General features: G+C 35.7%; 1 protein-coding gene across 1 annotated transcript in view; it reads right to left on the bottom strand.

The window, feature by feature from the left end:
- THSD7B (thrombospondin type 1 domain containing 7B) overlaps positions 1-13321 on the bottom strand; it is a 366207-nt gene that overhangs the window by 242483 nt on the left and 110403 nt on the right. Inside the window, exon 5 of the mRNA XM_063429372.1 lies at positions 12133-12381. Within this exon, the coding sequence (XP_063285442.1) occupies positions 12133-12381 (249 nt within the window). The remainder of the gene's footprint in view (positions 1-12132; positions 12382-13321) is intronic.

The raw sequence follows: 13321 nt of genomic DNA, 5'->3' as shown, positions 1-13321 counted from the left end.
AAGGAGAATAAAATCTGTGCAGCAGGACAATTTATTATATTCTGACATTTTATAGATATTTAAATACTATATTTTACTATATTGATATTTCATACACTTAGATCTGCAGAAGTGTAATTGCTTTATTTTATTGTCTCTTGTTCTGCTCGTATTTTTATAGAGACAATATGATTTTTGTCTTGAGATAAAAAGTGTGCCCGTAAATAGATTAATTAAGCTGCAATAAAATAAGAGTTAATGCAGCTCACGTTAGATATTTTTTATTATGATATTATTCTTTGATTCATTAATCTCCTAATCTTTGAAAGATAGTGCATTAAAATATGCTGCAATATTGTGGATATAAAAGTACGTTGAACATTTGTCATAATAAATAAATAAAAAAAATAGAAAAATATTTAGTTCTCGATTAAGGAAATTAATGCATAACATTTTTTTTTGTCTAAACGTGTTTTTTTTTAAACAGTCATAAAAAAGTAAGATAAAGCTTACTTTATAGCACAAAAATAAGAATAAAAATGATAAACATGCAATAAATAATTAGCAAAATAAAAATCTGTATTGTTAAAATAATTTTGTGAAGTGTACTAGGAACCAAGAGGTTTTCTGAGGGGGAGATACTCTCTAGAGATATACTCTGTCTCTTTTCTTAAGCAATTTGTAAAACAGAGCTTCATCGCAAAGAAAATTAAGATATTTTGGTATTTTTTCTAAATTAAGTGTTTAGCTACATAAATAACTATCAGTTGGTTGTAGAGTCAAATAAAATCACTTAGAATAGTCCCTTTCCAGGCCACATCTCCCTATGGTGAAATTGGCCAATTGTATACATACCTTCCAACACTTCACAATGAGGGACACTTTAATTTTAGGGGTGGAGTGAGGGGTGTGACTAAAGGTGGGGCTGTTATGTTATGAAATGTTAGGAGCAGAAGGATTTAGGTCCAAAATAGGACTTTTCTTTCTAAATAAGGACACTTGGGAGGGATATGTAACCAGTTTAAATTTAGCATTTATTTATTACACAATCTGTTTGATTTATATTTTTGTACTGTCTGCTCTGTTAATAGCCTTCTAGAACCTGCAGGAGCCTCCTGTGTTTGATTAAAGTTCAACTTACAGAGCAAAAGATAAAAACTTTTATGTAAACACACTGTGCTGATTGAAAATTAAAATATATATATATTTTTCATGCAAGCTGTTTGAGTCACAGCCAGGAAGGCTAAGGCTGCATCGACAGAAACAAAAGTCAGTTACCTCTTAAATGGCAGAGAATTGAGCAGTGAGACTGCAGGGGCATGATCTATACTCCAAAACTGCTTCATTAAGCTAAAGGTGCTTAGAGTAGCCCTTTAATATATTGTCAGATAAAAAATACCTAACAACAAACTAACATTAAAGAAAAGAAAGAAAGAAAGAAAAAATAATATACGTGTGTCGTTGTGTGTGTGTGTCTGTGTGTGTATATATATATATATATATATTATATATATATATATATTGTGTATATATTGTGTAGATATTGTGTATATATTGTGTAGATAGAAAGAAAAATGGCTAAACAATGCTGTTAAATAAAATATAGAGCATATCAAAACCATATATTCTACATTCTATGTGATCTAATAATTGTAATAACCTGCAGCTGTTCACATGCCTAGAATATAGACACAAATAAGGGATCTGACACATTTTTGGTGAGTTTCTATGTGGCTGGAGGGCACTGTATTATTATTATTATTTATTGTGCTGATATAATTTATATCAAGACCATGAAAAATTGCTACAGTAATATCAGCTACTTTCCATTTAGCCAGTCAGTTGCTTACATGCATTGGGTATATAGGGATTTACAAACCACAATGGGTAAATAGAGGTTCAGACTTTGAGCCTCAAAATGTATTGACTAAGTGCAACTCCCATACTCACTTGAACCCAGCATATCTGCTGCTCGCCAATTACCCACGATGCTGCAGGGGGATGGAGCTTAGCAATAACAGCTATCTGCGAGATTATTTTTTTAAAAAAACATCCTTTGACTCCCTCCCATCTATTGTACTGACTAACAGAAAGCAATTTTTTTTTCTATTCATAAATAAATGAAATATAATGATGTTGGACGCTCTTTTTCTTTTGCATATATTTTTGGGAACATCCAGTACCTAAATCATTAAAACTAATGCCAGACAGCATACAGTCTCTCTCTAACAAAAGCCTTATTCCAAGCTCCAACATGTTTTACAATGACAGTCACTTTTATAGGTTTTTATTATGCAAAAAGATGCACTTCTCAGGTCTACTTAATTATTTCTTAATGAATAAGCAATGTCATTTTCGAGAGACGCATACATTTTGTTGAAAGCAAATTGCTTCTAGATATTTGGCTGTGGAACATAGGAATAATCTACAGTGGTGTTCTTTGTTTAAGAGTCTATAGGCAATGCTGATTTTTTTTGTTAATCGATTTATTTTTTAATTAATACGTTTCCATCAAGGTTGAAATTCTGAACAGTGCTGGGATTTTAAGTGTGATTCGATTTGCATGTCAACAATTGTAATAAAAAAATCTCACGGTCGGTAAACTGAGTGTTATAAATGGGAATTGCACTGAAATAAAATGTATTATGTAATATAAGCAGAAAAATACGTAAGTAAATATTTACATTACCTGTCGCCATTCCTCTTGTGGTAGTACGTTAGAATAGGGAGATGAGGACATATACTCCCCAAAGTGTAACCCATGATGTCAAAACCCAAATTAATGTAACTCTACTGTTTTAAGATATAAATACAAGTGTTATGATACTTATAGAGTATTGCCTGGAGGCAAGTAAATAGGAATAAACTTGAAGGTTATTTACTAAAGGGAGAATTCAAAGTGGATTTAAAATGTAAAGGTATATTCCATAGCCATAAAGCACTTGAGGTTGCTGGGAAAGGATAAAGGTGAACACAAAATTAATCATCTTACAAAATTACAAGTGTGTGTTTGTGTGTCTGTGTCTGTGTGTGTGTGTGAAAAAAAGAAAACAAAGTGTATCACACAGTAGGCGCTAAACAAGAAGGTGCGTCCAACCCCACTGTGAAATCAATCACCTAATTCCACCATACAATTATAGAAAATAAGAAACATATAGTGTGTGGCGCACACTGTCAGAAAATACCCACTATTCACAATCAAATGGTGAGTATAACACGTATAAGATGGTATAGATACCCTTATGTATATTCTTTATCAGCTAAAGCTGTAAAAGATGGTGGGTGACATGGGGTAATATAGTTTGATCAATATATAAAGTGCAGATGCAGGATATGTACAAACTTCTCACTCACATATTACTAAGCCTGTGGAACACTGGCTTAGGTAAATCAGCGTGGATAAGATGAATTCCGATGAGTATGTCCTCCACCATATATAAGAAAATATGAGAAAATTCCAAGTTCAATTTTTTTTCTTACATCAAAGTAAGGTGCCTTCAGCAAAGAGAGTCTACACACAATGTGAGGAAGACTTTGAAGTTGAAAAATATTCCTTGCTGAAAGCACCTTACTTTGATGTAAGAATTTTTATGTATTTTTTTAAATAAATTGATGTTTTTTTAATTTGGAATTTTCTCATATTCTCTTATATATGGGGGAGGACATACCCATCGAAATTCATCTTATCCACGCTGGTTTGCCTAAGGCAGTGTTCCACAGGCTCTGTAACATGTGAGTGAGATGTTTGTACATATCCTGCATCTGCACTTTATATATTGATAAAACTATATTACCCTATGTCACCCACCATCTTTGACAGCTATATCTGATAAAGAATATACATAAGGGTATCTATACCATCTTATACGTGTTATACCCACCATTTCATTGTGTATTGCTGGTATTTTCTCACAGTGTGCGCCACCCACTATATGTTTCTTATGTTATGTGTGTCTTTTTTTTGTGTGTATATAGAAATATAATATTAATATAATTTTATAGAAATATTAAAAACACTAGCACAAATTGGTAACAAAATGGCTGCAGGAAGAATGGTGACCTACTTACACTTCATGATTAATACAGTAAAGATGGCACAACTCTAGGAAGTTGAATTACAATCCCCGGCAATGCTCAACCTACGACTGTACTCACCAACCACTATATCCAGTGGTCACCAGGGTGAAGAAACCTTCAGGTATTTAATCGGTACATTTTCCACGGAGTTTGCCTGCTCAAACTATTGATTACATTTCACTAGAGATGTGAAGAAGACTTTGTCACCCAAATACGCTTCGAGATGACATGTCCACATTAAGTACCATTAATGTTTGATAAATAGGGTGACTAATTAGCACAAGATGCTCCTCAATCTACCATTAGTAATTTTTTTTATCATCAGGGGCAATTGAACAGGTTACAGTTAGACATGCTTGGATGAGTTTTATTATGGGACTTTTCCTTGTAGCATGTCATTATCCACATGCCATCAGTTTGATTGCATTCATGCAAATTATATTTCAAACATGCCGTGTGAGCAGCACCGCAAAGACACCCCAGATTTGGCACTTGATAAAAATAATTAAGAGTCTGCAGTATTGAAGTGCAATCTTCACTGAGCAACTTATTCCCATGTTTTTTGCAGGTTAAAAACAACTGATTGGCCAGTAATGGGGAGAGTAGAGCAGGCTAAGATAGGTATTGTCCCTGAGACACTGGTCATCAATATTATCCCATAATGGTTTTCTTGTTTGTTTTTCTCGTGAATAAATATCGGCAAAAATAGTGTGTATTACAAAGAAGAGAGCAGTGAGATTTCCTTCTCCAATGGCATTTAAATAGAGTGGATATGAAATGTATCATGTAGAGTAATAAGCGACATTGTATATTACCTGCGACACAGGTGCACTGTAAAGCATACTTGCCAGAGTTACAAGTATAGAATATCTTATCTTCCATGGTGACCCTAAAAATTACTTGGGCCGACGTGGAAAACCCACACATGCCATGTGTAATATTGTATTATAATATTTCGGGCAGTATGCCAAATGCACAATTAGCTAATTTATTCTGGGTGCATTGTGGGGATGGTAAGCTATAAGGAAGATTCTGTGGCAGCATAAAATTATTAACGGAACAGACACAAGTACCTTTTTTAGTGATAGACACTGACCAATCCAGTTGCATACAAATACTAAACTTTGAAGAGACTCAGAAGAGTATCAAGATAAATTGTATGTCTCAGCTGTAATACCTTAAAAATAGCATTTTTCCTACCTGACTGTTCTACACTACCAGCTGTGAAAGTGCAGGTAAAAGTAGAGAAAATGAGAGACTTAAGTTAAATGTCTTGTTAGTGATGACTTTGTCTCTAGCCTCTTTTCTACGGTTTTAAAATGTTTGCTAAATCTGGCTCGTGGCAAGAGGGGAAGCTGTTTATTTCGGCATTGAATGGCACCGTCACTCAGCAGGTGGGCTATGGAACAATATTTATTCTATCAAAATCTCCGGAACACAAAGATCAGGCATCCAGACACTTCACCGTAGAGATAAGCGTTGGCATTTAGGGAGATACATATTTTTATCACAAGTTTCCCTTAATTAACACATCTGACATTCACAGGATAGATGGTTTAACTTTAGAATCTAGAAAACATTTCCATCTTGCTAACCCTACGTCTACCAGGAAAAACAGAACACTATAACAATTGGGACCTTATTTATCAAGGTAAAACAGGTGAATATTCTGGGTCAAAAGTAATGCGTGTGAGAGACATTCTTTTTGTTTCTTTTGAGATTGTATTTTATTTTGCATTTTGTCCCAGAATAGTATCTGTTTTTGAATTTCATAAATAGAGAATGTGGTGGCCCCAGTGGCATCCTGGCAAATGGCCACAAGTTGTGTTATAGGCTTATAATAGAACAATGGTCCAAATGTGTCACCTTATAGTAATGCGGGAGAACATTTACCTCATCTTCGGCATGACTGCTTACATATGGTTAAAATGGACATCATTCCCCTGCTGTTTCACACCACCAGCATTATTTTATCAGCTGATCAGCTCTGATAGAACCCAAAGTTATAACCTCAATATCATTTATATTTGCCTTTCTCTGACTATAAATGCAATTTCCATTATTAAGCTTTTCAACTGATGTGATATTGTAAGAAAAAAATTCCAATGATTTCTTTACAAATAAACAATAAATCATTTGTTTTTTATCAGTATCGAATCATTTGGAAATAATTAGTGCTAGAAATGCTGCATGTTCAGAAATATTTGCCCTTGTTGCCGGGAGTGAGTGTGTCAGACGCTGTCAAATGTTAATTCTGTGCAAAATATATGTCTATTGTGCCTGCAAGGGGAAGCTCTGTCTCACCTACCTCCCTTCCTCCTTACCGCTGTGCAGTTCCTCCCGCCTCTCTCCACTTGAATTGAGCATTTGTTTTCTTTTTAATCTATAATCCCTTCCTTTCACCACTCCGTCTGCCCTCCTTTCACCATCTCAGGAAATGCGCATTCACTCTGAGCCAGCAAAACCGCCCAATTGATTGAACTGCATGTGGCCCTTGCTGACTTCAGAAGGAAGTCAGCAAGGGCTGGAAATAAAAAAAAAGTGGCTGGACAAGATGCTAATGCCCAATAGGGTATTATAAAATAAGGATTCGATTAACCCTTTAAATATTCATATGTGTGGATTTCCCACTTCTAGTTGCCTACGTAATGTCTTATACTTCCTTCCGAACTGATGATTAGGGAAGCAAAAGGGAAAACATTAAAAGCGGCAGACTTACATGAAAAATCCCATAGTTACACGCACTTGTTATAAATTACAGGTGGTCTTGCTGTTAGCAAATTAAACAGTAATGATTGATATCAGCATCTATTTGTGGTGCCTGCTTGGGTAAAGCCCTGCTAGCAGTGAAATGGCATGACATTCCTTGCCATCAATAGGGGCATTAAAACTCTGTAAAGTATTTTGGATGGTGCCAGGAGACTAAATAGCAATTACATGACCTTGACCTCTTACCTTTGAAATCTCGGAACCCCTGCAAACCCTTTACAAACCAGCACTTGCGATCGGAAAGACTTTGCAACCGGCCATGAAAAGGTTTATACAAAGCACAGTGGGATTAAACACACATTTAATTTCAGTCAACATGACCCACAAAAATCAAAGATTTAAGAAAATAAATGATATTTACAATAATTATAGGAAGCTGTGCTCTGCAATTCAACTGTATCTGGCAATAAGTCTGCTGAAAACAGTAATCTCGGATTCTAATATCATGGCATTTGCTTCTCGATATTGCATTGGGACAGGCTGCTGATTTTCTCTCTGGTTGTTTAGCTAATAATGGAAAGAAAATTATGACCTCCTGTCACTAGGAGAGCTCAGACTTCATTATTTTGCTCAAGTAAACTGCTGGAGATCCCTGTGGTTTGTTTGTGAATGCAGAAAACATTACCACTTAATAGACACTACCATTATGAATAATACTTAAGAAACAGGCATCTAATCCAATTCTCAATTGCAAAATACCCTTGAGTTTATCTCCAGAATACAGATGGAGAAAAAAAAAATGAAACTATAACATAGCGAGGTGGAGATACGGCTCATTCGATATTTTTTTATATTTTAGATAAAGAGGTTGGAAAAGTGCACTATTTATTTATTTAACATCGTCAAACGTTGTGAATTTTATAATAGTGAAGTAAATCGTGGGGAGAATGAGCAATGCAAGACAACAGCAAGGTTGTCTGGTTAAAACATACAAAACAAGTAACAATAAGCTGTTACAAGAAAGAGTTTATTTCATTGTTGGATTTAGCAGTGTTCCTATGTACTCTTTGTTAGGGTTATTATGCAAGTTCCCTACATTGTGTTTGTGCAAACTGAGGCATAATTAATACGGAATAGCTTAGAGGCAGTTCTACATATTATAAGTAAAGTTCTCCTTTTTATCCTCAGCTTAACATCTAAATTAGTGCACGACACAGTCCCTCTCTGTGTGCGTCTCATTTCAGATCCGAATATCCTTGAGGATCTCCCTGGACTCTGCACCCTATCTCTATACACATCCTTTTTTTGAGAGGTCAAGAGAGACTCTGGTTTAGGTTTTTCCACCTGCCTTTACTACTTACATCACAAGAGCTAGAAACTCATCATGTTTTTATTTTTTTTAATTTATAAAAAAACTAATTTTAACAAATAAAATGAATCCACATTGTCTATAATGAATGTAGTTTGAATCTTTTGCCCTGGACTCCTCCTTGTGTTTTTCTGCAGCACATAAACAGTAAACAACATTGAATTCTCAAAATATCTGTTCCCTAAGGGAACCAAAAGTATAGGAGTAACACCTATGAATAGAGCAAAATTACCAGTATATACATTTTAAATCCCAAATAAAATAATGTGCAAGAAATAAAGTGTAATGTGAAGGATACTATATAAGACGATACCTTCACAAAGCCAATGCTTATTGATAAGGTATACTTTTATTAGTGCTTGGACATATATTGCAAGTTATGTCTAATAAATATTAAAAGACAGGGAAGAAAAAGGGGGGGGTGTAGAGGGAAACCACACAATGGAAAAGTTGCACTAGTAGAGAAGGACCACAAAGGTCCTCAAAGACACTTTTATAACGGCTTAAAATTAGCACATCCTATATGTCTCACAGTAATCTCATCTGTAACAGAACGATCCTAAAGATCTCCACTCAGTAATAAGTCTGTAAGGTAAAATTGGCAGAATGGTCCTATGACCTAAACTCCTATGAGCAAAAGGATATAGTATTTAATGCAAATAGAGAGAGGCAGAGCATAAATAAGTCCACCTCGATAGGCAGTATCTCTAGGCAATATCTAGCAGAGAGATTCGTACGGAAAGTCTCTGCAAAGCTAAGCTAAACACTGCCGATAGAGTGACTCAATTGCATAAACCCAAACTTAGCAGAATAGGCTATGCTGGCACTTATTAGGATAGACTGTTAACAGCAGGGTGCTATCGAATTGATATTGTTCCAGCAATTACGAGCACCGAAACATAGATAGAGGGTACCCCCACTGATAACTCCTTAAAAGATCTGTCAGCGTGCCAACTTGTACAGACTTACTATATTTAATAAACTCCAAGAGCCCCCCCCCCGCCCCTTATCTCCACTCAGTGTCTAAATCCTTAAATCAAAATTGAATCTAGAACACTTCAAATCACCATCACCCTAAAGCCCAAAATAAATGAAAATAAAAGAAATAGCTTCTATTACCCTACTAATCCAGGGAGATATCTGACTGCCATTCTGGGGTCAAGAAGGAATATTCAGCTATGTAGCTACCTAATATGTGACTACGTAATGTGGGACTGTCACTAAATGTCAAGCGAGAAGTGACCAACAGACAGACAAAAAATAAGGACCAGCAACATTATCTATGTTTATATATTATATATTTAGGAAATATATAACATATAAATAAAGATTTTGTTTCTTCTGTTTCTGTTTTTCCGGCTGTTAGTTACTTTTTCTTACTCAATCAGTGAACCAAATCGTGGAAAAATGCACCTATCAGTACACTGCAAAATATATACATCATATTATATTTTGTGCACCCTTTTTGTTCTTCTGATTCAGTTTCCAAATCCAAATCTCAAATCTCAAAATACCAAAATTCTGTCAAGCCATACCAACATTCCAATCAAATTTGACAAATTCTCTGTTTTTAGAAATATGGTTCAGCCAAGCCAAATTCACTCACCGTACACAAGTTTGCTAAACATGCCAAATTTTGTCAACCCTGGCAGAGGTTTCATGAGAAATATGTATGTAGAATCTACAAAACACCACTATTCAACTTCTACGGTTCCCCCAAAAAATGGTGTTATGATCAAGCTTGGAGCATCATCAATTCACCACCAAAAATAACAAACATCATTAACCATCAGTCATAGAATGGAAAACAGCCATACGAATGACAATTTCTTCTTCCTTACGCCCATAAATCTTATTATTGTATGTCCTCCATATCAAGTGTTCCCACTTAGCCTTTTCATTTGTGTAAGCTTCATTAAGCTTAATATAAAACCTTGGTCCTTTGTATCCGCCATAATGCAGTAGAAGCTGCTAGCTCCAACTTCATATCCCCCCAATGCATTCTTTCAAAGAATGGCTGCTGGTTACTTGATATTCAGAACCATCATTCAAGAAACTTTAAGCTTTCTCTTGCTGAGTGATTATATATGAATTTCCACAAATTTTCTTAAACAATAGCTTTTCATTTGTAATCAGAAAACACATTATATATTTTTCATTTTATCTCTCAGTACGTTTTTCTACTTAAAAGAAACAATCGTTACATTGTAGACTATTCTGTTTAATGGAGTGGATACGATGCTTTATTAGATACTTAAGGAACATTAGTTTTTAGAACAGTAAAATCCACTTAGATTACTATAGAGAGAGAGGAAACGATTGTGTTTGAAAGCTGGAAAAGTATGTGTGACAGCTAAAAGGTTCTATTATTTTGCATAATGGCAAACAGAGAATGATTTAAGAAATATTAAATAAACTTGTCATTTTATGTTATTTTTTAGAATTGTAGACAAAAGAACAAAATTAACCCATCTGTATTTACAAGTCTACATTTTCAGCTACTGAACTTGACAGCTACAAATTGCAACAACGAGACTCAAAAACACAAACACGCACAATTTGACATCAATGTGGACTTCACAGCAATAAACTATGGGAAGCATGTACTAACCAGTTACAAATAAAAAGAATAATCAGAAAAAAAATAATGATGGGTGGACTAAAAGTTGCAAAAGTAATTGTTCCACCATATTGTATTTATGTGCACTTTGTCAAAAAATATTATACCTTATACAATTGCACTACTGCGATAAAAGGTAAAGTACGATATACATAAAAAATATGACTTGAGGAAATGTGTTAACAGAACTAAATACTGTGTTTTAACTTGTAAAATGTGCTTGCTTTTCTCTAACTGATCAATAAATTGCTGATATTAAGCAGACAGTAGTAATTATCTAACAACTATTTTTGCAATTCAATAAGACAGCTTTCTATGTGACCTGTATAAAATGATTACATGGAGATTTATCACAGTGTCACGTTCTGAAAAGTGGTAAAAGATATGAAAAGTGAGGAGTTGTGAAATATGCCTGCTGGTTCCACTGGTTTCCATGGTAATTGTCCCCCTTTCTGTACTTGAAGGGTCAGCGTAAGGGTCTTTGGCTGCACAGGGCTGCCAGGGCTGCCTTATGGATACTTGAACCATTTTTCAGAACGTGACACTTTGATAAATCTCCCCCATGGACTTAACTGTGTCCATAAGTTCACCTGGAAAATAAAAACTGGACTTTTTATCATTATGAATCATTGAAAAAACAAAACCTTTTTTTTATGATTATTATTCATTTAAAACACGTGATGTGGATCTCTTTTTTATTAGAGTAAATTAAAATGTGGTAAACAGGAAATAAAGCTGAATGTCAAATTATGTTTCTGATTAAAAATATCACCGCTTTACTGCAAGCTTCATAAGTTGAATGAGTATAGGTTTCAAATACAGACAGGGCTCCCTGTCGCCCAGTAGACAGGTATCAATTAACTGCATGGTTCCAGACAGTAATTTGAAAGCCAGTCAATGAATTTGTGGATCATACTGAGGAGCACTTTGTGGTGTATCTATTTACATATTACCAGGTAGGGTTACAGACCAGCAGGAGATATACAAGATCACATCCCATAGGAATATGCAATATGCTAAACCCCACTGTTATTTGTCACATGCCAGGTACCTGAGCAATGCAGGTCGGCATTTTACGATTTAGACTCAAAAACAAAAAAATTCAGAATTTAATATTTAATTATTTAAATATTTCAATATTTAATATTTAATAATATGTAATTAATTTGTATTATTTAAAATAATTATTTGAAACTGAGGATCTACTTACCATTGTAATTTAAAATATATTGCAAAAACAAATGAATACACTATAAACTATGTGGATTGTTAAAGTTTGGCAGTACATACTAACTGGAAAAATATGAAACAGCCAAACACATTCACATGTATGTGGTTTACAACAAATGAATTCCATGCAGTAACAATACAAACTTACCGAGGGCATGGTGGTAAGCTGTCGGATTTTATGTCACATGCTTCACTTTCTGTTAGTTCCGGGCACTGCCTGCCTCCTCCCATGGCTATGGATTTCATACCCCGACTCCTGCTTCTAAATCCGGGGGCCTGGTCCATAGATTGGCAGGTCTTAGAGCAAGCACTCCACGCTGACCATTGCATTACCTCGCAGTCTTTGGGAATAATACACGACTGGTATTGAATGGGCATATTATCCTGGATACAGATGCTGTAAGACACAACAGTTTCAGATTGTGTGGATTGTGTGAAAAAAAAGCGTGAAAGTGAAAGTCGGCCAGCAGCTGCCATGTACAGTACCGCACCCAGTGCTATGCCAGCAGCAGAGCTGAGTAGACAGAATCGTATTAATTCTGTCTGCTCAGCACCGCACCCACTACAGCAATTTTGGGAGAGGTCTGAATTAAAGCAGCACTGTCATGCCGAACTTACCTATCCTCTCAGGATCTGTTATTCTTTTCTTCCTGTCTCCTTTAGTTTTCTTTAAAATCATAAGACAAAGTAGGGACTCTTTGTCTTATGGAGGATTCCTCCGCTTGACCAGCTCTGACCAGCGGAGGAGCAAAGTGTGCTTCATTTCCGCTGGTCAGAGCAATTTTCCCATGATCCCTAGCTTTCCTTCCCACGATGCTTCCTGTCATTTTAGACGAAACTGCCGAATTGCGTTCTAACTGAATGAGAACAGTATGTTCATTTCTTTTAGAACGCAATTCGGCACGTTGTTCGGATCGCAATTTCATTCTAATGAATGAAACTCCGATCCTATTCATTGCTGTGGCTGCATCTTGCAGCCGCTTAGTAGATAACTCCCTAATTCCCACGGTATTAGGGAGCTATCTACTAAAAGGCTGAAAGACCTAAATTGGTCTTTCAGCCACATTTACTAATACTAAGTAAAGATTACTTAGTATTAGTAAATAATATGCCCCTACTCGCTATACCGCGAGTAGGGACATGTCTAGTAAGCAGTGAGCAGGCTGCTCACTGTAAAAAACAAAAAGCAAAAAAACAACAACCTTATAACCTCCACCCCCCCCGCGCGGCTGGTGGGGGCCCCCTAAATAACAAGTGGTGGGTGGGGGCCCTAAATAAAGATAGGGGGGGACCTACTGTCCTCTCCCCCTGGCCCCCACCCCTGAGCAGTGTGTGGG

This window comes from Pelobates fuscus, chromosome 8 (assembly GCF_036172605.1).
Source record: "Pelobates fuscus isolate aPelFus1 chromosome 8, aPelFus1.pri, whole genome shotgun sequence".
NCBI lineage: Eukaryota > Metazoa > Chordata > Amphibia > Anura > Pelobatidae > Pelobates > Pelobates fuscus.
Note: the sequence above shows the minus strand (reverse complement) of the source record. Positions and strands in the feature narration are given on the sequence as shown.